This window comes from Phacochoerus africanus, chromosome 15 (genome assembly GCF_016906955.1).
Source record: "Phacochoerus africanus isolate WHEZ1 chromosome 15, ROS_Pafr_v1, whole genome shotgun sequence".
NCBI lineage: Eukaryota > Metazoa > Chordata > Mammalia > Artiodactyla > Suidae > Phacochoerus > Phacochoerus africanus.
In genome coordinates this window covers 11,356,829-11,383,057 of record NC_062558.1, presented here as the reverse complement: position 1 = coordinate 11,383,057, position 26,229 = coordinate 11,356,829, and the positions used below count along the sequence as shown (strand labels likewise).

Below are 26,229 nucleotides of genomic sequence, written 5' to 3'. Positions count from 1 at the left end.
TCTGCTGTGTGTACCTGCACTAACGCACTGACCACCCCTCCCCGTCGGCAGAAATACCTGCTCAACCATAAAGAGCGATAATTCCCTCGCGTCAACAAGACAGCTCCTCGAAAGATAATATTCCTTCTAGATCTTATAAGGGGCACAATGACACTTAGATCTGGATTTTGCAAAGCGTCAATAACACCTCGTTTAACGTACAGCCCCCTGTTGGTGGAAATCTGCAGCCCGAGGAAAATAATCCACCACCTCAAGAAGTCTTGAATTGACAGGTGGGTGGGGAGGGAAAGTGTTAAGGGTCTATATAACCTCTGGGTTCAGTGGGCCAGGTACCCCCTCCCCAGCAGCCGGGTTACAGGTGTGCTGACACAGGTGGGAGGTCTGATTCCCAGGATTCCCAAACCTGATCTTCCCTTCACCCCCCACAACTTATATTCAGCTCAATGTCAGAAGAGGACACAAGGAAGGAGACTGTGTTCGGTCCAGACTTTTCAGGGCGTAGAGCGCTGGCAGGGGTGGTGTTTTTGGTCACCTCATCTGTGGGAAGCTTCCCACAGATGGCATTTTTGTTATTTCCATAGGTCTGCTTCAGAAGCTCTTCTTCGGGTCTGTTGTGTCATTGCTAAGACAATGGGGACAGCCACTTAAATCACAGCTCCTGCAAAGCATGAGCTCAGGCAGCACCACCCTCTCCAGCTCACACTACAAGACGCTTCTCCCAGGAAGACAGCGTGTACCCTTTAATCATCAGGTTGGGGCCGGCAACGCCGCTTCACATTCTGTCCACCTCGATAACAATGACTTGAATTCCTCTGACGGTGGGGCAGAGCTCTCTCAAAATAGGCCAGAAATAATTCGAAAAGATACATGTACCTCAGTGTTCATTGCAGCACTATGCACAATAGCCTAGACATGGAAACAACCTAAATGTCTGTCAACAAATGAATGCCTAAAGATGTGGTACATATATACAGTGGAATATTACTCAGCCATAGAAAGAATGCAAGTTAGTTCATTTGTAGCCTTTTTTTGTATTCCACATCTAAGTGCTATCACGCAATGTTTGTCTTTCTCTGTCTGACTTCACTCAGTATGATAATCTCTAGGTCCATCCATGTCGTGCAGATGTCAAATGGAGAAATAAAGAGGAAGCAGTGTTGGGGGTGGTTGAGCGCAGGTTTAACAGGATACACCAGGCGTGCTCTGATTTGGGGGCAAAGGGGCTCTGAGATGTCCCCAGGCTAAATAAGGACCTAAAAATCCTAAGATTTACGAAAGGGAACAGGTCGTGATGAAATTATCCAGCTGATTCTGTTTGGCTTTGCTGCTCAGAGTCACCTCCTCCTCCTCTGTTTCTTACTACACAAACGCAAAGCCTAGCATCCCCTCTCCGAGAAGGAAAGAAAAACATAGCTTTTTTGTGTGTGTGTCTTTTTAGGGCCGCATCCACAGCATACGGAGGTTCCCAGGCTAGGGGTCTAATCAGAGCTATAGCTGCTGGCCTACGCCACAGCCACAGCAATGTGGGATCCGAGCCATGTCCGAGACCTACACCACAGCTCACGGTAACACCGGATCCTTAACCCACTAAATGAGGCCAGGGATCGAACCTGCGTCCTCATGAATGCCAGTCAGATTTGTTTCCGCTGAGTCACGACAGGAACTCCGAAGAACATAGCTTTTGATTTGAACTTCCACCAGAGGGCAAATTCACAGGCCAGGACAGTAAACGTTGGCTAAAGGTTCAAAGAGCTTGGGAAGCTGGATCGAAACCTGGCGTTGGTCTAAGTTAGCGTTGGTCTAAGCCGCACCCTGAGCTGCTCAGCAAACGAGCAAGAGGTGGGAGGGCTGGGGGCAGGAGTCTGGACCCCTAAGCTCATGGGTGCCACCTCCTGGCTGGAGAACGGTTGGGACTGGGGTGGGAGGAGGGATGGGAAGAAGGGACACCCAGCACCCACCCCTGATTCAAGGAGTGGCTCTATATATTATGTTTTATTTATTGGCCCGAATTCAGCTGAAGTTTAAAGCTGTCACCGATGCGAAAAATATACTGAGGGCCAGAGACCCTCAGGAAGGGGTTGGTCAGTTTGCTTCCTCGTCAAGGAGCTCCTCCCCACAGAATGGTTTTTCCTTAAGACCCAGCTCGGTGCCCATCCAGACCAGCCCCAGCTGCTGCATTCACCCAAGCCAGTTCCTGGGGGCCTTTTAGTGGCCAGGTCACTAATCTGAGTAACAGACATTTCCCTGCCAAGAGGCTTTGTTCCTAAGAATGAAACCATCCTCAATAGAACAATAAAGGTACTGATTTTTCTGCAATGACTATAACAACCTTTGAAATGAAAATCCTTACTCTATTAGGGCTGCAATTAGTAAGCATCCTCCCCTGAGGTCACCCCTTCCATTGAGACCTTGAGCTTATCTGGGTTTTGCTGCCTCACCGCCACCCTCCAACCCCTAGCTTCGATGCTCAGCACACAGATAAAGTCCAAACTCCCTCCAAGTGTGGCTTAAGAGGAGGCATGTGGGCTCTGAAGTCAAATAAGATTCAGTCAACAACCTGACCCAGTCACGTACCTGGTCTGGGCGAGTGAGTGGGGCTCCCAGAGCCTCAGCTTGCTCAGCTGAACAGATGGGAGAGCACGCCAGGGGCTGCTGTGGACAGAACCACCAGGCCCAGCGGCACAGCAAAAAGCGGTAGCTGCAACCCAAGCCTCCATCAAAGAATGAAGAGATGAACAAAACGGGCTCTACACACCCATGGCATGTGATTTAATCACCACGAGCTACGTCCTGGATGAATCCTGAGCGTACTCTGCTCAGTGAAATACGCCAGACGCGAAAGACACATGCTGTATGATTCCACTTATATGAGGTCCTGGAGGAGTCAGATTCATCAAGACTGAATGTAGAACGGGGGGCTGTTGGGGAGGGGCGGGGGGATGGGGAGTCAGCATTTAAGGAGCAGAGTTTTAGCTCCGCAAGCAGCTATGAGTCTTCTTACGAATGTCCAAGTCAAAAGGATAAGAAAGAGACAACGGAAGAAAGATGTGGAAGAGAGGGCACACAGCCCCACACTCACCCCCTCCCCCACCCCCGGCTGCGCCCAAGGGTGAAGCCCCAGCAGTGGGGCTACAGTGTCAAAGCCTACTGTGGCCCATCTACAGGGTCTGGGGGTCGGGCTGGGGAGAAGGCAGAGACAAGAGAAGTGACTCTGGGGCACTCAGGTGTCAGAGGTGAAGGCAGAGCCCAGCGGGCGGGGTCCTCTGGGCACACGGAGGGCAGTGGGAGGGGCTTGGGTTTGGGGGGAGAGGGGACCAAGCAGAGCCAGAGACCGAGAGAGGGTCAGATAAGAGGTGAGAGCGAGCCAGACATCAGAGTCACAGCTGTGCGGGGCTGTCTCCTTCCTAATGCCTAAAGGCCGCCGCACCTGCCACTTAAGAACCTAGAACCGGAGTTCCTGTAGTGGCTTAGTGGTTAACGAATCCGACTAGAAACCATGAGGTTTCAGGTTTGATCCCTGGCCTCGATCAGTGGGTTAAGGATCTGGCATTGCTGTGAGCTGTGGTGTAGGTCGCAGACACAGCTCGGATCCAGTGTTGCTGTGGCTGTGGTGTAGGCCGGCGGCTACAGCTCGGATTAGACCCCTAGCCTGGGAACCTTCACATGCCTCGGGTGTGGCCCTAGAAAAGACCAAAAAAAAAAAAAAAAAAAGAACCTAGAACCTAGGCAGCACCAGAAGCTTCTCCAGCCTGAGATGCACTGAGTAACACAGACACCTGAAGACAGATGATAGGCAGGACATCCCATTAGTTTGGGATGCTGACTTCTGGTGCAGCTGAAAGAATTTACACCCTGGGATGGGGTGCCGAAACTATAATGATGCACTACTGCTTCTGACGTCGACTACAAACAGACGCTGCTTCCCAGGCTTTTTGCACAAGAAAATCTCCCCCTTCCTGTCTCACGTACCCAGGTCTCATTCCACACAGATCAGTTTATCACAGCCCCCACCTCCACCCTCAGAGTTCCCACTGTTACCAGCTGAACTGTGTCCCCCAAATTCCTAAGACGGCCTGAGCCCTAGCTCCTCAGAATGTGACTGTATTTGGAGAAAGGGTCTTTGAAGGTCATTAACATCGAATGAGGTCATGATGGTGGGCCTGATCCAAAGTGGCTGGTGTCCAAGAAAGAGGGTATTTTGACAGACACACGCACGCAGTGAAGACACAGCGAGAAAAGGCCATCTAGAAACCAAGCAGAGTGGCTTTAGAAGAAACCGACTGTGCAGACACCTTGACCTTGGACTTCTGGCCTCTAGGACAGTGAGATAATGCATTTTGTAGTTTAAGGCCCCCCATCTATGTCACTTTCTTATGGCAGCCCTAGCTAATATACCATCGGAATCATCTTTACCCCGTCGAGATCAAGGTTCTCAAACTAATTAAAGATACTGTGACTCAATTCCAGCCAAAGGAAGCTCATGGCTTCCCACACTCTGAGCTGTGGCAGTGGTGTCCTGGCCTCAGTGGAAGGTGTGGCACCTGAGCATCTTTTCATGAGGTTGCTGGAGGTTTCTGGTCAGGTTACTGCTGGAATCCAAAAGTACCTCTTTTTGAAGAACCCGAGTAGTATCCATGAGGATGGAGGTTTGATCCCTGGCCTCACTCAGAGGGTTAAGGATCTGGCGTTGCTATGAGCTGTGGTGGAGGTTGCAGTCGTGGCTTGGATCCTGTGTTACTGTGGCTGTGGCGTAGGCCGGCAGCTGCAGCTTCAATTCGACCCCTAGCCTGGGAACCTCCACATGCCATGGGTGAGGCCCTAAAAAGACCAAAAAAGTTCCTCTTCCAAGGCACCATCTTACTGATCTAAACCATTCTTAGAGAAGAGTTACTTGCCGATTCAAAACCGGGATGCTTGTGACTCTTGCTGGAAACTGTTGTTCCTACGGGCATCAGACAGGCAAGGGCTGGACGAGAGATGAGGTGAGATGTTCTCCTGCTCTTTATCAATTAACTTGACCCATTCTTCTCTCTTTGGAGTGTTAGGAAACACCTTTTATCCTCTCTGGAATTACCGACCTAGCGGGGCACTGGGGTGCAGGGCCTACAAGCAGAGACAGCAGGTGCTCCCCTTCCCCCAGATGAAGGGTGGAAGCCCAGGCTGGACGATGCTCTCAGTGAATCCAGTAAAAGGTGGCAGCTACACCCCTCACCTGTCACCCAAACCCCAGGGGTGTCTTGGAAAGGTATCTAGGGCTTTGTGGCCTTAGGTGATACTTCAAGACCTCCCACATCTCTCAAAGGACACTTGGGGCTGGTGCAGGGTTTTGGGGCTCTGACGCTATCTGTAAGCACAAACTCACTCCTCAATAAGCAGAGATATCAGGCCAGGAGCTGTCACCGACGAAGGATGGGTTTCACCAGCCTCTCAGCCGGAGAAGTAAAAGGAGCACTCAGCCCCCTCCTTTACAATTTCAGGGGTGCAGCATAACTCAGGTGCCACTCCCACACTCCGGCTCCCCTCATCATCCCAAACACACACTCGGAAATGCGCCACCACCTGGGAAGGACCAGCCAAGCTCTGGCACCTGCTTCACCTGAGCCCATTTATGAACTCGTTTCTCATTGAAAAGCCACAGAAAATTCAACGGGACAGAGTTAAATCAGACCCAAGGGAGAAGGAAAGAGGAAGGGGGAAGGAGAACAAAATCCTTGCTGGGATCACTGCTTGGAGTGCCCCAAACTTACCGGCTCTTGGAAGTAGAGCTGGTAATCAAAGACAGGATTGGCTTTGATGATCTCCATCGGGGACACATTGGGATTTGATGGCATGAAGGGAGTATTCAGACTGGCCACCGCCCTGTGGAAAGAAGAGGTGTCAAGACATGGACCCGGGACAAAACCAGTCTGCAAAGGACCAGAAAGGACCTTACGTGTCAGAAGCCAACCTTGGAGCGGGGGGACGCCACGCACAAGGATTCACACCAGCAGCGCGGGAAGAACAGCATTCCCAGCCACACCGCCCGACTCCCAGCGATTTCCCACTAACTACAATATTTCTCACCCACCTGCCTTAGACAAACGCACACACACACGCACACACGCGTGCACACATGCACACACATGTTACATGCAGTATATCCACCTTGGTTAGAGTATGTGCACAGTACAATTTGCCCTAGTTTTAAAAAATTCATTTTCCTTTCTTTCCTTCACTCACTGTTTCCTCTGTGGGGACTATAATTCCATCCTACATACTAAGGGAGAGAGAATATAAAACCAATATGCCAGGAGCTTAACATACTTCAGTAAGGAAGGTTAGACAAATGCACTCATGATTATATTATGAGATAGACTGTGATATGAACTACAGGAATAGCACAAAACTATAGGAGTTCAGGAGATAAATGATCTGTAGGTTTAGACATCTTAGAAGACCTCATGGAAAAGAGAGCATGTGAATTTGGCTTTTACCAGCAAAGAAGGACTGGGGAGGGGAACAGATACCAGCAAGGAAAACATCATAAGGTTGCTTGAGAGGGCAAAGCTTGCTTAGGGTTAAGTTTGATGGAGTAAGGAGTCTATGGGTCAGAGGCCAAACAGTTAATGGGGCATCTTGGGAAATGAAGCCAGAAAGGTATATGGGAGCTGGGATGTGAAGGGCCCTGAATCTGGAATTGAAGCTGCAGAAAACCAAGAAAGCTACAAGGGCTTCTGAGGAGAGGGGAGAGGTGACAGTGGAGGCAAGTGGAAGTCAGGAAGTGCTGTATCAAGCAGTAATACATCATATGGATGCAGAAATGGGGCTTGGCCACAGACTACTCCATTAGTAGCAAGGAGAAAAAGATGGTAGCAATAGGAGTAAAAGACAGGGCAAATTTGAAAGCCCACACCAAGGCAGAATGGGTAGAAGTTAGCCAGGACCACAGTTGGTCCGGATAGTCAGCAAGGAATTCCATATTCTGCTCTGAACTTGGGGAAACTTTTTCTCAGAAAAGAAATAGATATAGAAAATAGGAGGAATTGAATAAGTAGGGCAAATTAAATAATCAGGGGAAGGAGTGATGAGGTTTATCAAGTGCCAACCAATAGAAATATAGTGTAAGCTATCTACATAATTAAAAATTTTCTACTGGCCAAATTAAAACCAGTAAAAAGGAACATGTGAGATTAGTTTTAAATATTATTTAATGTTAATTAACTTAATTTTAAATTTAATGTTAGGTATTAATTTAATATTTAACTTAATGTATCTAAAATATTAATTTCAATAGGTAGTTAATATTAAGAGATTTTACATTCTTTTTTTCATACTAAAAATCTGGAATCTGAAAGCTATCTTTGCTTTTCTTCTTTCTTTTTTTTTCTTTTTACCGCGGCGCCTGCAGCATATGGAAGTTTCTGGGCTAGGGGTTTGCTGCAGCTGAAGCCTATGCCACAGCCAGGGCAACACCAGATCTGAGCCACATCTGCAACCTATGCCATAGCTTATGACAACACTGATCCTTAACTCACTGAGTGAGGCCAGGGATCGAATCCACATCCTCACAGAGACAGTGTCAAGTTCTTAACCTTCTAAGCCACAATGGGAACTCCTAGAAGTAATCTCAGTTAAAACTGGCCACATTTCAAATGTTCAGCAGCCACTATTAGTGCAGGTTAGGGTATAAAATAAGCTATACGGAGGCCTATGGGTGTCTACTGCCACCATAGTGAAACTATTTTTTTTTTTTTGTCTTTTTAGGGCCACACTCGTGGCATATGGAGGTTCCCAGGCTAGGGGTCCAATTAGAGCTGTAGTTGCTGGCATACGTCACAGCAACTCGGGATCAGAGCCACATCTGCAACCTACACCACAGCTCATGGCAAATGCCAGATCCTTAACCCACTGAGCAAGGCCAGGGATCGAACCCGTGTCCTCATGGATGTTAGTCAGGTTCCCTAACCTCTGAGCCATGGCAGGAACTCCCACAGTGAAACTATTTTAAGGATTACTTAAATCACAAGTGAAGAAACTCTAGTTTTTATGAAATACACTGAAAAGAAAGGGGTTTTCTTTTTTATTGCTTTGACATATATTTAAAAAAACAACACTAAATGAGATGATAGCATATAAATGCTGCTGCCAATTGCATTAAGATTAGAAAAAACTGAACCATAGCCTCCTTCTGGGAGAAGAGTTTCCATGTGTTTGGCAAAGAAAGGATACAAAACAAATGAGTAGACCCTTATATTAAATGGGTCTCATAGCTTATTTTAGTAGGAAGGCAAAACCAAGGATTCAAAGAAATATCTCACATTAGGGAGTTCCCGTTGTGGCTCAGGGGTTACAAACCTGATTAGTATCAATGAGGATTCAGGTTTGATCTCTTGCTTTGTTCAGTGCTGGTGTTGTTGTGAGCTGTGGTGTAGGTTGCAGATGTGGCTCAGATCCATATTGCTGTGGCTGTGGCATAGGCAGGCAACTGCAGCTCTGATTTGACCCTTAGCTGGGAACTTCCATGTGCTGTAGGTGGGGCCCTAAAAAGCAAAGAAAAAAGGAAAAGAAAGAAAAAAATACCCCACTTTAAGATGGACCTTTTTCTGTTCTTTCATTCATTGTCTGGCTAGAAAGGGGAAGATCAATGCTATCAAGAGTATCCTTAAATAACAGATTTGCCCATACCCAGAGATGTGGGGTCCTCTCCTGGACAGCCCTGGGAGAGGGTCTCGGCTCCCTCCTGCCCTGCCAGAAATGTGGTAACAGAGCTGCTTTAATGAGAGCAGAGGTAGAAGGAGCAAGTACTCTAAACCAAACAGCAGACATGAAGGAAGCAGAACAAGAGAAGAGGAACAGGAAATCAGAGCATGCTTGTGTGTCTCAGATCTGATGTTATTCTGCACAAAACTTCACTAGGCTCCTGTTAAACCTTTAAAAATTCTCACAGGAGAGAGGGGAGAGACAGGATTAAGTTTCATAAAACAACAGGGTGGAGACTGTATGCTCGTTGCTCTATTTCCTTTTGTTCTCTTCAAGAAGAATCTATCACAGTCTGCAGAGTAACTTTTTGGTGGACCCGATTCTTTTTAAAAAATTTTTAAACTCTTTTTTTTTGTCTTTTTGTCTTTTCAGGGCTGCACCCTCAGCATATGGAGATTCCCAGGCTAGGGGTCCGATCAGAACAGCAGCTGCCAGAGCAATGCCAGATCCAAGCTGTGTCTGTGATCTACACCATAGCTCATGACAACACTGGATCCTTAACCCACTGAGCGAGGCCAGGGATTGAACTGGCATCCTCACGGGCACTAGTTGGATTCATTTCTGCTGTGCCACAACGGCAACTCCCCAGGGTACCCAAATTCTTGACGCCCTCAGCCTGGTTACCTCACTCTTTCAGGGTAGAAGAGAGCCATGTTCCACACGAGCATGCCTCCCCAGTCGTGGCCAATGAACACGGCTTGAGAGAGGCCCTAGGAGGACAAAGAAGGGGGCTGAGTGTGGGTGGGTTTCTGGGGTGGGGGATGGGTGTTGAGAGCCCCAAGCCCAACCCTCAGCCTGAGACCCTGTCCTTCACTTCCTAGGGTCGCCTCCACCCAGGAAGCAGCAGCTCCTCCCAACACCTGCCCCCTTGAAGCCTTTATTGCCACACCTGAGTTCCACAGCCCCTCCGCACAATGACTGGCCATTTAAGTTTTCTCGGAAGACTGAGGTCACAGGCTATGAATGCCTTCTCCTTCTCTATCTTCCCTCAAGTCAAAATTGGTTTCACCTTCTTTCCTCCCTTTTGTCTTTTTTTTTTCCTTTTTTTTTCTTTTTAGGGCTGCACCTTCAGCATACGGAGGTTCCCTGGCTAGGGGTCAAATTGGAGCTGCAGTTGCCCACCTACACCACAGCCACAGCAACACAGGATCTGAGCTGCATCTGTGACCTACAACCACAGCTCATGGCAATGCCAGATCCTAAACCCACTGAGCAGGGCCAGGAATCCTCATGGATACTGGTCAGGTTCTTAACCAGCTCAGCCACAATGGGAACTCCCTCCCTTTTGTTTTAAAGTTGGAACGACTCACCTCCTCATGTTCCGTGTTCATCTTTCATTAAGTGATTATTATTCTGGTCCCCTTTCTTTTGGGATCTTCTCTCTCTTAATAAGCCATTAAAGCCTCAAAAGCATCTTTCCCTCCCTATTTCTCCTTGCACCTTCCTTTCCTCTACTGCTGTAACCTTTGAATGACCACAGCTCCCTCCCATGGAGGACCTACTGTGTCTGAGGCCCTGTGCTAAGTGCTACGTCCAGAATTCTCCCAGTGACCTTCTAACACCTGTCTTACAAATGGGAAGACAGAGATGGACACTGGACCCAGCTGGCCAGCAACCACTGGCCAGAGACTCCTTTTCAAAAATCAGAATGAGATGCTCCCAGGCAGTTGGAAATTTTCTAGAGTCAGGCCTGGGGTGGCCACACTGAGCTACGTCCTCTTAGCTGTTTCCATCGTACCCTAAAGTGCTGAAGCCAACTCCGTGGGACTGAGACTCTGCAGAGGGTGGGGATATGACATTGTCCCCTCATTTCCTACACAGGCCTTGCTGTAGATCTGGAATGCCTCGGTCAGCTTAGATGCTTTGCTCAACTCTCACGACCAGTTAACAGGAGAAAAATCCCACAGCTCTGAGGTTCCTTCTCAGTATCCCCCCCACCCACTGTCACTGTCACGGGTGCTGCCTTGGCTCCGTCCCTCCCTGTCTCCATTCTGCCACGTGACCTGATTGAGTCCGGGAGGAAGGTGTTCCTGAGTTGCAGCCTCAGGACAAGTGTGTGTGCGGATGCGTATTCTCAGATCACCACTGTCGATCATTTCCATTGACTCTGATATTCCAAACCATGCGAAACCAAGGCATTCGACTGTAAATATTTTAAAAGGAATGTGTGCGTTGGCTTGTTTTTTTTGTTTGTTTGTTTGTTTGCTTTTTAGGGCTGCACCCTTGGCACATGGAAGTTCCCAGGTTAGGGGTCCAATTGGAGCTACAGCTGCCAGCCTATACTACAGCCACAGCAACACAAGATCCAAGCCGTGTCTGTGACCTGCACCACAGCTCACGGCAACGCCAGATCCTTAACCCACTGAGACAGGCCAGGGATCGAACCTGCAACCTCATGGTTCCTAGTCGGATTAGTTTCTGCTGCGCCACAACAGGAACTCCAGGAATGTGTGTTTTTAAAAAGTTGCAAAAATAGTAGCCTATCCAATATTTCCCCAAATTCTTGACCTAGAACTAAGGCTCTCCATCCTCCCTCAAAGCCAAAAGAAATATCCTATTCTGTTGCTTTTCATGAAACAAAACCCCAAACAAATTTATCTCTCTAATGTCCGAACCACCTCTGTCTTTGTTCCTTCTGACCAACCACCCTACATTTCACTGCCCCAAAGTTTTGTCTTTCCCAGCCAGTGCCGCTCCCCTCCAGGGCTCTAACAGCTGACCACAGCTACATCTTTCCTGTAAGGTCCAGTCCCAAACAGGATTCTCTAAAGAGAGTAGTTCAAAATAATTACTTACCAACTTATTCAGGAAGGTCACCATGTCCTAAGAAAGAATACACATGCAACGAAAATCAAAACTGTATCCATCCACCCAAACAGCTTCAAGGTTAGAATGACTGCACTTGCCTTTGTTACAGATTGAATTATGCCTCCCTCCTCAACCCCTGCTGCCGCCCTTGCCACACACATTCCCATGTTGAAGCCTTCACCCCTGGTACTTCAGAATGTGACTGTATTTGGTGACAGAGCCATCAAAGAGGTGATAAATTAAATGGGGTCATTGGCGGGAGGAGCTCGTCCAACAGAAGACAGAAGATTTGGACACAGACACATACAAAGGAAAGTCCACATAAAGAGTCATCTACAAACTTCACATGAACCCTGCTGACATCTTGATCTTGAACTTCCAGCCTCCGGAATGGGGGGACGTAAATTTCTGTTGTTTAAGCCACTCAGTCTACGGTGCTTTCCTACAGCAGCCCCAGCAAACAGCGTTGGATCACTTCACTTTTGGGCGACTTCCCCTCCCCTTCCAGCATCCTCTCCTAACCAGGCTATCTCCCAACAGGAAGAGTGAATTCTTTGGGGGTATGTTAGCACACACCCCTAACTGAAATGGGCCATTTTCTTTCTTTTTTTCTTTTTTTTGGGGGGTGGAGGTGGGGGCTGCACCTCTGGCATATGGAGGTTAACTGGCCAGCGGTCGAATTGGAGCTGTAGCCGCCAGCCTACACCACAGCCACAGCAATGCCAGATCCGAGCTGCGTCTGCAACCTGTACCACAGCTCATGGCAACGCCAGATCCTTAATCCACTGAGTGAGGCCAGGGATCAAATCTGCATCCTCATGGATACTAGGCGGGTTCTTAACCTGCTGAGCCACAGCGGGAACTCCTTAAAATGGGCCATGTTCATTGTAAGACAGAAATCATGGCTTCTTCCCTGGAAGGAGGAAAGGGAAGAGTACTGCTCTGGAGAGGTCTGGCTGCTTGCCTCACCCCAGGATGGTAAGCTCCTTTGCCCTGTCCCCCATAGAGGTGGGCACCTGGCCACATGGCCAGTGACCACAGAGTTTTGGAGAAGGTGTATGAGATGGATGAATAGGCAGTACCTCGACACGCAGTCACATTCTGAGGTTCTGGGTGGGGGGGTGGGCCACTTAGAATCAAGACTGGGGCGGTTGTACAGGACCATGTGCCAAGGAGGGGAACCCTGCTGGGGACACAGTGGAGGGAGGAGACCGGGCAGGCGACTCAGCCCTGCAGAAAGCAATTCTAGCTTCCTGTTTCCCAGCCCCACTCCTCCAAAAAGACTCCAGGATAACTTGTCAACACCACCCCCATTTACCTGAGCCAACATGAGGGGCCTCTGCTTGCTACAATTAAAAAAAAAAAAAGGTCTGCGGAGCTGCTTTTATGGAGCCCTCGCTTGGCACCATCATTGTCTCTCCCCTCATGCAGAGCTACAGGGAGGGGTCGTGTCTCCACTTTACAGATGAGAAAACTGAGGTTCAAACCGGTTAAATGATGTAGCCAAGACCACCCAGCCAGCAGTGGCAGGACTGGGACTGATTCCAGGTCTATATGATTTCACAAATTCAAAATCAGAACCTCCAAAGCCATCTTTTTTTTTTTTTACTATTTATTATTACATAGACCAATGGCTTTATTTTAACCATTTTCCAGTTCAGAATCCTACCCTCTTTCTACCATTTGGGAAGTAATCCTAATTTGCTTTTGATTCTTGAGATAAATGCCCTTGTTGGGGGCTGGAGAGATTGCACCCGCAAGAATGTGAAGACTTAGAAAACAGATGCAATTATGTTTCCATCGTCTACTGTTCTAGGTGCTTTCAAAAGGAAGGGCGGTTTTTTTTTTTGGTTTTTTTTTTTTCCTTTTCAGGGCCAGGTCTATTTTTAATTCTCATTAAGCAAGGAGATGGAAATTCCAGGACAGCAGGAGACAAAGACAAGACAAAAAGCTTTTCCACAGCCCTGGTACCCTCTGCCCCGAGAGGATTAAAGAGTGTTCAGATACTCTCCACCCCAGGCTCAGTCCTCTGCTGGGAAACCTTCCAAGATGGACAGACTCCACTGAGAGGCTGGAGATGAGTTTAGCATTATTCCCACAGCCACAGAGAATCGTCCTCAGGTTTGGATAGGCCTCGAGAACATGAAGCCCATCCATTTACTATATTTTACACCTGAAAGACCTGGAAAGGTTAAATGACTTTCCCAAGGTCACACCCAATTGGGTGCAGACAAGCTTCAAATGTTAATAAGCTTTATTTCTTAATTTTTTTTTCTTTTTTTAGGGCTGCACCTGAGGCATATGTAAGTTCCCAGGCTAGGGGTTGAATCAGATCTACAGCTGCCGGCACAGCTGCAGCAATGCCAGATCTGAGCCTCATTCGAGACCTACACTGCAGCTTGAGGCAGTGCCGGATCCTTAATCCACTGAGGGAGGCCGGGGATCGACCCCACAAACTCACGGATACTAGTCGGGTTCATAACCTGCTGAGCCACAACGGAAACTCCTGTTAAGCAACTTTAGAAGATAGTATTATTGCTCCGTACTATCCCAAAATTCCTAACTGGGAATCCTAAGACCACAAACATACAGAGAATAGGCTGATGGTCCTTTAAAGGTACCTATTCTAAAACAAATGACAGTTGTTTAATGAACTGGCACACAAGTTTGAGGAGATGTGGTTAAGAGGGAAGGGTTTTCAATAATTTTGGGGATTGTTGCTGAGAAAAAAAAATTTTAGGAGCACTTGAGGGTATGCACCATTAAGGACCTTCATTGTGTTTTCTATAGCCCTATATTTTATTTTAGTTTTTATTTATTTATTTTTTTGGCCACACACACAGCATGCTGGAACCATAGCAGTGACTTGAGCTGCTGCAGGGACAACACCAGATTCTTTTTTTTTTTTTTTTGGCTTTTTAGGGCTGCACTAGTGGCATATGGAAATTCCCAGGCTAAGGGTTGAATCGAATTGGAGCTATAGCAGCTGGCCTACACCACAGCAACACAGCATTGGAGCCTGTCTGCCACCTACACCACAGCTCAAGGCGACGCCAGATCCTTACCCCACTGAGCGAGGCCAGGGATCAAACCCACATCCTCATGGATCCTAGTAGGGTTTGTTAACCACAGGACCACAATGGCAACTCCAACAGCAATAGGTTCTTAATTCACTGAGCCACAAGGGAACTCTGATAACCCTGTATTTTAAAGATAATACAGGCTGGTGAGATCTTGGCAGGATTGGGGGGAGGTCTGAGCAACGGGGGCCGAGTGGAAGAGGCAAGGACTCAGAAACTGGGGAAGGAAGGCCACCCTCACTGGAGGCTAAGTTTTCCCCCATGCTCCTGATAGGAGATCCCAAAGCCGGGGGGTTGGATGGGGAGCTCCAGGCAGAGCTGGGGCTCCCACGCAACAGTTCTCTGTAATTTCAACACAGTCAGTGCTATCGTCAGCTTTCCGGCCATTCCCTCCTCTTGGACCCTCCAGCCTTTGCTGTCACTCTAGGGCTGAAGGAGGTTTGGGTGGCGGTCTGTCTCCTCCCCGCAGCCTTGCAGCTCTGCAAGCTCTCACGGTGCCTGGCTTAGAACAAGAACGCCACTGCGGTCACCAAGCCACACACGAACTCCCTAGCTCCGGCCAACAATGTCTTTACCAAAATAAAGTGATTTTTTAAACTCTTAGGAGGGAAAGGCCAAATGGTGCAACAGTTAAGAGGAAAAGTCTGGGAGTGAGTGCAGGGTTCAAACTTGGTTCTGCAAGCTGTTGACCTCAGGCAATTAATTACTTGATCTCCCTGTGACTCGGTTTCCTCTTCCATCAAATACTTAGAAAAGTAGTTGATATACAGGAACTGTGGGCTCCTATTTTGAAATACTTCAACCTCTAGCATGACTTTTTTCCTAAATGCTGGGAGATGTTGCTTTCTTAGGACTGAAATGAATACCCACACTCCTGTCTTCTATCAATGAAAACCCAAGGATGGAAAAGATGTTATTCAAACATGCTTCTTACCTTGCATAACACTTCCAAGGAATATTCTTCTATTTCTGCAATTAAAAATAAAATAAATACGTTTAATTTAATTTACATGCTCCAACAAACTACGAGGGCCCCTTTGCTTCCCAAATATACCTAGCTAAATTTTTAGATTGATATATTTTCCTTGCTTATTTTTGTTGTTGTTGCCTGTGTGCTTTTGGTTTCATATCTATGAAATCACTGCCAAGATCAATGTCATGAAGCTCTTCCACTATGTTTTCTTATAGGAATTTTAGGGTCAGGTCTTAAGTCTTTAATCCATTTTGAGTGGATTTTTGTGTATAATGTAAGATACCATTATTTGGCACATGGATATTCAGTTTTTCCAACACTATTTGTTGAAGAGACTGTCCTTTCCCCATTGAGTGGTCTTGGCAACCTTGTTAAAGGTCATCTGACGATATACCCAATACCATACTGTTGTTTTCTTTCTTTCCTTTTCTTTTCTTTTTTTTGGCTTTTTAGGGACTCACCCAAGGAATACGGAGGTTCCCAGGCTAGGGGTCTAATTGAAGCTACAGCTGCTGGCCTACACCACAGCCACAGCAATGCCAGATCCTTAACCCACTGAGAAAGGCCAGGGATTGAACCTGCCACCTCATGGTTCCTAGTCGGATTCGTTCCCACTGCACCATGATGGGAACGCCCCAATACAACACTGTTTTGATTACTATAGCTTTGTAATACATTTTGAAATCAGGAAGTATGAGTCCTTAAGCTTTGTTCTTTCTAGATTAATTTAACTATTTGTGGTCTTCTGTGGCTCCATATGAATTGCAGAATTGTTTTTCATATTTTTGTAAACAATGTCATTGGTATTTTGATAAGGATCATGTAGAATCTGTAGATCACTTTGGGTACCATGGACAGTTTACCAATAATAGCAATTCCAGAAAGCAAAAAGAAAGAAAAACAGAGACAATAGAAGAAAAAATTATCAAAGAAATAATTCAAGAAAATTTGAAACAACTGAAAGTTCAGTGTACACAGCAAAGTAGATGAAAAAAGGACCCATATCACAACCCAACATCATAGCATTTTAGAGCACAACAGATAAAGATCCTAAAAGTGACAAGAGTAAGGGAAAAAAAAGATAGCATAGAAAACTTTGTGTATCAGAATGGCTCTGGATTGCTCCATAGAAACAGGGGAAGCTAGAAAATATTGGGACAAAGTCTTCAAAGTTTTAAGGGAAAATAATTTGTTGCTTAAAATCTATTGCCAAATCACCTGAAATTTATACACAAATGACCTTAAATGTACATATATTCATTCCAAATCATTACGCTTGGCTTTAGAATTAATGTTCTGTATAATCATCTTCAACAGTAATTAACAGGTAAATTATGTCTTTCTGGAAAAAAAGAGTTATCATTAGGGCATAATCCTAAGTCCCAATTTATCCAGAATAGTTTTAGTTTACATGTTATTATTTATAGTTTCTCTTTTACTTTTTTTTTTTCTTTTTACAGCACATGAAGTTCCTGGGCTACAGGTCAAATCAGAGCAGCAGCTGAAGCTTGCAGCAACGCTGAAATCTTTAACCCACTGAGCAAGGTCAGGGATAGAACCTGCATCCTCAGAGGCAATGTCAGGTCCTTAACTCACTGAGTTACAATGGGAATTCCCTCTCTTTTACTTTTAATAGTGTTCTAGTTTGAAAAATAAATTATATTACTAAGTTATGCACACGAGATTCGGGGAAGCTTGCAGTATAGATGAACAGAAACATTTTAATAAAACTAAATTAAAAAACCCTTAGATGCCTTTCCTGAATATTTGGACTGAAGGCCCTCAAATGCTTCTGCATCATTCAAGAGGCAGCAAGAAGAGGCTGAGTGGACATCACGACATTTAGGGACCAACCGTGGGCACACAGCTCTGCTATGACGGGCTGAGTGGCCTGGTGGTGGCCCCCTGAGTAACTGAGAGCCCATCCCACATGAACTGGCTTCAAATCCAACACAAAAGGCTTGATGTGAACGGGGCGGAAGCAGCTCAGAAAAGGGGTGGTGAGCTGCTGGCTTGACAGAGGGACCAGGGACTCTGCTGTACACCTGGCTGCTTCCCATTCCTGCCTCCACCTGGGGCACTTAAATTTGTGGCTGAGGATCCCTCTGAGACTAATAAAAACAACGGACTCCTTCCTCCCCAAGGAAAATGCTCATACTCCCAAATGTGACCTCTGGGGTTTATAAGCTACTGACACCCATCTTTGGGATCCACAGATGCCAGGTTAAGAATCTGGCCTGCGAATTACCCTATGATCCAGCAATTCCACTTCTGGGTATACATCCCAAAGAGTTGACAGGAGGGACGCAAAGAAATAGCTGTATACCCAGGTTCACAGCAGCATCATTCACAAGAGCCAAAAGGTAGAGGCAACCCGAGTGTCCATCGCTGGAAGAACGGAGAGACAAGCTGTGGTCTAGTTCAATAGATGCAATGGAATATTATTCCTCCTTGGAAGGAAATGGTGACACATGCAATAACATGGCGGAATCTTGAAGACGTTATGCTAAGTGAAATAAGCCAGCCTCTAAAAGATGAATGCTGTATGGCCCACTTATGTGAGCTACCTGCAGTAGCCAAATTTATATAGAGTCAGGGAACTGAAGGGTACTGGCTGGGCACTGAAGGGAGGGAGGATGGGGAGCTATTGCTTAATGGGTACAGAGTTTTGGTTCTGCAAGACAAAGAGAGCTCTGGAGCTGGATGGTACCTCTTGCACCTCCTTCCTCACTGACTAGTAGGAGACATCCCTGGGGGACAGGGGTTTCTTATATTTGTTCAGCGTATGAGGAGCAAGACACCTGGGGCCCAAAGTGCACAGACAGAGGACACTGCAGGAGAAGGAAGGGGAGGGGTGGTGTAGGACCCCCTTTGAAGGGCTGCCCACTCTGACCCGGCCCCAGGGAAAGACAGTGCAGATGGGGAACTCGGACAGAAGGCACAAGCAGCTGTAAAGACCGCTAACCCACCGGAAGGAGCAGACGACTCTCCATAGCCTTTCATGTCCACAGCCAGCACCCGGAAGCCCGCCTGGGCCAGGGCAGGGATCTAGAAAACAAACAATCCAGACCCACTCCAGTGTGTCCTCATCAGTGTTTTACTGACACTTCCTCTTTGCCTCCTTCTAGCACCCTTTTCTTATAAATGACTCAATTTGAAGTGTCACGTGGCACTCACTACCTGCTATCCCCACCACGGGGCTGGAAATGAGCCCACCTAGCTAGGACTGCCATGGATGGTGGTAGGGTTTGTGCACTGCACCCAATGTCACACCTAACAGCGCACCTTTCCCAGCAAAAACCCTGCAGATTTCTAGATTCATTTCTGAAATTCCCCAGCGGGTGGCATCAAGTATTTTGAGGAAGTCTGCCTTTTTCTAATCTGTAGAAGTGACACATGAGCTAAAAGAGTTCTGAGCTCTGGAGCCATCTCTGGCCCCAATATTTTTGCGGCATCATGGCCCTACTGGGGAGAAGATGCTCCTTGGGAAAGGGTCAGCTTCTTAATGATATTCCCAGCTGGACCATGTCATCTAGCTTCTTCTTTCCTCTCACCCCTCAGTTTCCCTTACCTGGTACCTCCAAGAGAACCAGCTCTCAGGAAATCCATGGCAGAGGCACACGGCAGGGCCAGAGCCCATCTCCACAAAATGCAGACGTACCCCAGGCTGTGGAGGACAGAGGTGAGTGGGGAGTGACCACATAGCCAGGCAGGGAGGGACCAGACCTCTTCTGCAGACCACCCAGGTCCATTTCAGCACGACACCAGAAAAACCTTGTTGATTATCTCTTTCATATATAGTGGTATATACGTTAATCCCAAATTTCTAATTTATCCCTCCCCTCCTTTCCATAAGTTTGTTTCAAAAGGTCTAACAGAAAATGGGTCTATTTATATTTTGCATATAAGTTCATTTGTATCACTTCGGGGGGGGGCATAGATCTGATTGGGAAAAAAAACAGAATTCAAAAAAATACAGGCACACCAATGCTCACTGCAGCACTATTTACAATAGCCAAGACATGGAAACAACCTAAAAGTCCATCAACAGATAAATGGATAAAGATTTGGTACATATACATGATGGAATACTACTCAGCCATAAAAAAGAAGGAAAATAATGCTGTTTGCAGCAACATGGATGGACCTAGAGATTCTCATACTAAGTGAAGTAAGTCAGGAAGAGAAAGACAAATACCATATGATATTACTTATATCTGGAATCTCAGCCCCTCTTTATGGAGCACAGAGGCATCAGGTACTAGGTCCTGTGGTCAACATGGGGTATTCAATTAATCTTCACAAGAACATTGAGGGGAAGTATTTGTTTGTTTGTTTGTTTTTGTCTTTATGGGCTTCACCTGTGGATATGGAAGTTCCCAGGCTAGGGGTCGAATTGGAACTACAGCTGCCGGCCTACACCACAGCCACGTGGGATCCGAGCCACGTCTGTGACCTACACCACCTATACCACAGCTCATGGCAATGCCAGATCCTTAACCCACTGAGCGAGGCCGGCGATAAAATCCACGTCCTCATGGATACTAGTTGGGTTGCTTGTGAGCTGACCTGTAGCTTTAAGTCCTTTCTTATTTAAATGATGACCCACCGGGAGAAAGATTCCAAAGTGAATCCAGGAAGGGATTCTAAAGCCCTGCTCCGTTTCCTGGCTGGGTCAGGAGTCAGGGCCCCTCTGCATGTGGCCTTGACTTTGCCACAGCTCTGACCCCAGGGCTTCAAAATGGCTCTCTCTCTATCCTCTCTGCAGGTTCCCTGAGGACAGGTCCAGCTCCCGCCTGTTTCCCCCCCTAAGTGGCCTGTTCCTGACACAAAGGAAGGGCCGGTGATACCCAGGGGATAAAATAATGAAATAAAGTGCCAGACACACGGGCTGTGCGGGCCTGTTGTTCTGTGGGAGTCTGACCACGTGGGTTCATATCGGCCCGTTGGTTTCTGAGGCATGATACCTGTGGGAAATACCATTTCTCTGGAAGTGGTGGATGTCCAGCTGCCCTTGATATTGAGCAAATGTCTCTGCAAGTGATTCTAGGGGAGTAGGTCAGGGAGGACTCCACCGACCGCGGGCGGGCACTGACGTACCTTGATGAGCACGTACCCGTGGCTCAGGGCGCTCGGATCGCAGGAGGTGGGAGGAAGGGCTGGAATTTGGAGAAGCTGAAAGTAAGAGAGACAGTGAGGGAGGTGGCGCCGCTTCCTTCCATGAGGAGGCCTCAGGCTGAGTCCACAAAACTTCACCAGACAGCCCCTGGGTCACCTTCCCCACAGCCCCAGGGGCTTTGGGTGACTGACCAACCCGGACCCCACCCCTTTCAGGTCACAGCCAGGCTTCACTTCCTCACTTTCCCCCCAGGTCACTGGAGTCTGGTGCCTGAGTTCTGGCCAAAGTACGGGCGGGGGACAGACGAGCACGGCCTGACCGCCAGGCCCATGAAAATCCCCCTGTGATTCTTTACATTCTTTTTTTTTCTGTCTTTTTGCTTTTTCCGTGGCATATGGAGGTTCCCAGGCTAGGGGTCCAATTGGAGCTGTAGCTGCAGGCCTACACCACAGCTCACGGCAATGCTGGATCCTTAACCCACTGAGTGAGGCCAGGGATCGAACCCGCAACCTCATGGTTCCTAGTCGGATTTGTTAACCACTGCGCCAAGACGGGAACTCCTCTTTATATTCTTTATCTCCGTTTTCGGCTGGTGTCCGGCGTGACCTCAGAAACCAAAGATGGAAGATGGGGGTCCTCCCCAAATGGCTGTGAGGCAAAGCCCCTGCCACCACCCACTGAACGTCACATTCACAAGGAATAAACACCACTTGCTCCCAAACCCTGAGATTTGGGGCTTTAATGAATTTGATTCTTCTCTACGGTAGTTCCCCAAGGGGTCACCCAGGCCCATGCTGGACACAGCCAGGAATGCAAAGTTCATAGAGGAGCCACACCATCATTGCTGCGCTCTGCTGAAGTGCTTCTCCTTCAGGTCGGCCAACCCCCAGCTATCCTTGCCTTGTATTAGTCAGCTTTGGCTGCTGCAGAATGTACCACGGCCAGGGGTGGGGCTGGGGGTGGGGCTTAAACAACAGACATTTGTGTTCTAACAGTTTTGGAAGCTGGTGGTCCATGAAGGTGTGGGCAGGGCTGGTTTCTCCTGAGGCCTCTCTCCTTGGCTTGTAGATGGACACCTCCCTGTGTCCTCTCATGGCCTTTTCTCTTTGTGTCTGTGTCCTAATCTCTTCTTCTTTTTTTAATGGCCACATCCATGGCATATAGAATTTCCCAGGCCACGGATTGAATATGGGTCCCAGCTGCGCCCATGCCAGATCTTTTAACCCACAGGGCCAGGGATGGAACACATGCCTCTGCAGCAACCCAAGGTGCTGCAGTCAGATTCTTCTTCTTCTTCTTCTTTTTTTTTTTTTTGCCTTTTAGGGCCGTGTCTGAGGCATATGGAGGTTTGCAGGCTAGGGGTCGAATCAGAGCTACAGCCGCCGACCTACACCACAGCCACAGCAACAGCAACAGCAACACAGGATACAAGCTGTGTCTTCGACCTACACCACAGCTCACAGCAACGCCAGATCCTTAACCCACTGAGTGAGACCAGGGATAGAACCCTCATTCTCAAGGATCCTAGTTGGGTTCGTTAACTACCGAGCCACAAAGGGAACTCCCTGCAGTCAGATTCTTAACCCACTGTGCTACAGTGGGAACTCCCTAATTTTCCCTTCTTATAGAGACATCTGTCATAATGGATTAGGGCCCGCCTTTAGGGCCTCATTTTACCTTGAATGTGTCTTTAAAGACCCTGTCTTGGAGTTCCCGTCATGGCATAGCAAAACAAATCCGACTAGGAACAGTGAGGTTGCGGGTTCAATCCCTGGTCTTGCTCAGTGGGTTAAGGATCCGGCGTTGCCGTAAGCTGTGGTGCAGGTTGCATATGTGGCTCGGATCTGGTGTTGTTGTGGCTGTGGTGTAGGTGGGTAGCTACAGCTCTGATTGGACCCCTAGCCTGGGAACCTCCATATGCCATGGGTGAGGCCCTAAAAAGACAAAAAGATAAAAAAATAAATAAATAATAAAGACCCGGTCTCTAAATACAGTCACATTCTGAGTTCCCCGGGGGTTAGGACTTTGGGAGATGAATTTGGATGGGACGCCATTCAGCTGATGGAAGCCTCCCGCTTGCTGGCCCCAGTTCTTCCTCTGGAGCCCCAGGGAGTCAGGTAACCCATCTTTGTACATCTCAGGAAATAGGAAGATTCCTAAACAACGTGTCCTTAAAAAGCTTCCACAGCTTATTGGCGTGGTTTCTCTGAAATAGAAATGACAAAGGACTGGGAGTTCCCGTCAAGGCACAGTGGTTAACAAATCTGACTAGGAACCATGAGGTTGCGGGTTCAATCCCTGGCCTCGCTGAGTAGGTTGAGGATCCTACTTTGCCGTGAGCTGTGGTGTAGGTGGCAGACACGGTTTGGATTCCGAGTTGCTGTGGCTCTGGCGCAGGCCAGTGGCTACAGCTCTGATTGGACCCCTAGCCTGGGAATCTTCATATGCCGCGGGAGCGGTCCTAGAAAAGACAAAAAAAAAACAACCCAAAACAAAAAGAAATGACAAAGGACAGGATGTTGAGCTTACAGAAGTGAACATTCTGTGAGGAGCGCCATGTTAGTGCTCTATTTCTCATCTTTTGTCCCAAAGGTGAGACCTAAGGACAAAGCAGTTTTCCTTGGCTACTTGCTTTTCTGACCTCTAAGGTGGGGGGAGCAGACTACAGAATTCACCTCCTTCAAACACGGAAGAGTCTGCATGAGCCTCCGCAGAGGTGAAACAGTGGGTCCCCATCTCTGCGCCGTCTGGAAAGGACCCAGGGTGTGGCGGCAGGGACATGTAGCTGGGTGCCCCAAGGATGACCAAGGAGCCAAGACACCCAGCAGGGCCAGTGTCCCGTGGGGTCCTTCTTCTGAATTGTCCCCTGGCTCACTCTCCCTATCTTATGAGACAAGTGTCTATGGGTCAGGTGGGATGAGGGGATATAAGTGGGACAAGCAGGAGGATGTTCTGATTCTTTTTTTTTTCTTTCTTTTTTTTTGTCTTTTTAGGGCTGCAAAGTGGCCTATGGAGGTTCCCAGGCTAGGGGTCAAATCTGAGCTGTAGCCATTGGCCTACACCACAGCCACAGCAACATCACATCCGAGCAGAGTCTGCAACTTACAGCACAGCTCACGGCAATGCCAGATCCTTAACCCACTGAGCAAGGCCAGGGATCGAACCTTCGTCCTCATGGATGCTAGTCATTCATTTCTGCTGAGCCACGAAAGAACTCTGGATGTTCTGATTCTAAATCTGGGGTGTTTCCTCCTCTGCTGCATGAGATGGCTGGGCTTGCAGAGGGACAAATGAAGCTTGGGTGAGATCTTTAAGGTCATGAAGTCATTAGATATAGATTTTAATTTATTTTTTAAAGGTGAAAAGTCAAGTGCTCCTATTTTGGGCCCCGTCCAAATTCCTCTGCTGAAGTCCTAACCCCCGGGGCCTCAGAATATGACTGTATTTGGAGACAAGGTCTTTCAAGAGGCAATTAAGGTTAAATGAGGTGGTCGTGGTGGGCCCACTGGAAACACAACCCAGTATGACTGGTGTGTTTATAAGAAGAGACATACTGGAGATGGCCATGTAAAGACACAGCGAGAAGGCTTCAGAGGGAACCAGCCTTTAACAACATGATCTTGGACTTCTAGCCTCCAAGTGAGACCTCTGTCTCAAGCCCTGAGTCTGGGCTATTTTCTGGCAGCCCTAGGAAACCAATACAGTTCCCTTTGAGAAAACACTGTGATACTTTTGACATCGAGCCCGATCAAGTGTACAGGCTCCCCACCTCCTCCCATCAGGCAGAGCATTATAGCACCAGGCTTACAAAACTGTCACTGCCAGACTCAGTGGGATCAGTGATCTTAGGTAAACTCAAAAGAACAGAACGTGCCTCAGCCCGGGCAGAGCAGGCTAATTCCAAGCAGCCCCAGAAGGGAATCTTCCTTCTGACTGTCCAACAGGTGTGACCCAGGTGGAGCCAAACCACCACACCTGAGTGCCAGCAGCGCAGCCAGGTAAATCAGGGAAGGACTGCATTCCCCTCTTCCCCACTCCCGCCCCAGGGCAGACCTGGCAGCTGAATCCTCAGTATTTACCCTGAAAAGTAGGGGGATGCCTTTGAAGACCCCACTCCCAACTTGGTTCCCTGACTCTGACAAGCAGAGATTCTTGCTCTCAGAGCATCCTTTCTGTGTTCACTGAGCGCAGAGAAGCAAACAGGAAGTTCTCCATGGACATTATGCTGATTGCAGGACACAGGCCAACACAAACGAGCAACAGGAAATCGGACTCAGTCAATCAGAAAGTTACCTGCACTCCAGTCACCTTCTCCAGCTCCCTCAGGGCCGTGTCAGTGTCGCGGACGAGGATGGTGGCCATGCCCAGGTCACGGACTGGCTTCAGATAAGTCCCGACATCATCCAGGAAAACCACCTGAATGCAAACAGCATGGACGTGAGCATCACTTCGACCAAAGCAAGGCTCATGCACTAGGACCATCAGAGAGAAGCACGTCAGAAAGTGAATAGTTGTTGAGATTAAAAATTAGTAACCTCATGATGAGATTGATTGATTAGAGATTAAGAATTATATTTCCCTCTGTGGAACTGTTTACTCTTAAAATTCAAAACATTTAATTAGGAGTTCCCACTGTGGCCCATCAGGTTAAAAAGGAGACATAGTGTCCATGAGGATGCAGGTTCTATCCTTCGCCTTGATCAATGGGTTAGTAAGGATATGGTATTGCCACAAACTGAGGCATAGGTTGCAGATGTGTCACAGATCCAGTGTTTCTGTGGCTGTGGCATAGGCCTTAGCTACACATCTGATTCTTTTTTTTTTTTTTGTCTTTTTGCCTTTTCTAGGGCTGCTCCTGTGGCATATGGAGATTCCCAGGCTAGGGGTCAAATCAGAACTGTTCCTGCCGGCCTACGCCAGAGCCACAGCAACGTGGCATCCGAGCCGCATCTGCAACCTACACCACAGTTCACGGCAATGCGGGATCCTTAACCCACTGAGCAAGGCCAGGAATTGAACCCGCATCCTCATAGTTCCTAATCGGATTCGTTAACCACTTCGCCATGACGGGAACTCCTGCAACTCTGATTCTATCCCTAACCCAGGAACTTCCCTATGCCATGGTGTGGCTATAAAAAGAAAAAAAGATTAATTAGGTAAGCATACACATAAACAGACATGCCAATAGATATACACGTTCCCTGAATTCTGAAACTGTAAGAGGATTAAGGAAGGATATGCTTGTCAAGATGACAGAAAATTCATCTAGGAAAATCAACGCATATAATAGACCCCTAAAAACGTCTAGAAAAGAACTGTAATAAAAACAGAAAATAAAACAAATTATGAAGCTACAAAAGTTAAAAGAAAAGGTTTGGTTACTAGAAAATAAATAGACATATTAATGACTCAAACACAAATGAGAATTGAACTTCTAATAAAAGTGTCAGGACAAGTTGGTGAGGAAAAAAGTTATTTAAAAGATTTTTAAAATTATTTCAACTGTTTGG

The 26,229-nt window shown here is 47.6% G+C and overlaps 1 protein-coding gene across 1 annotated transcript in view; it reads right to left on the bottom strand.

Moving 5' to 3' along the window:
• EPHX2 (epoxide hydrolase 2) overlaps positions 1 to 26,229 on the bottom strand; it is a 75,245-nt gene that overhangs the window by 14,725 nt on the left and 34,291 nt on the right. The window contains exons 5-12 of the mRNA XM_047760738.1: positions 25,013 to 25,135; positions 20,701 to 20,775; positions 19,172 to 19,267; positions 18,570 to 18,648; positions 15,562 to 15,596; positions 11,536 to 11,562; positions 9,364 to 9,449; positions 5,748 to 5,859 (exon numbers count right to left, since the gene is read on the bottom strand). Of these exons, the coding sequence (XP_047616694.1) occupies positions 5,748 to 5,859; positions 9,364 to 9,449; positions 11,536 to 11,562; positions 15,562 to 15,596; positions 18,570 to 18,648; positions 19,172 to 19,267; positions 20,701 to 20,775; positions 25,013 to 25,135 (633 nt within the window). The remainder of the gene's footprint in view (positions 1 to 5,747; positions 5,860 to 9,363; positions 9,450 to 11,535; positions 11,563 to 15,561; positions 15,597 to 18,569; positions 18,649 to 19,171; positions 19,268 to 20,700; positions 20,776 to 25,012; positions 25,136 to 26,229) is intronic.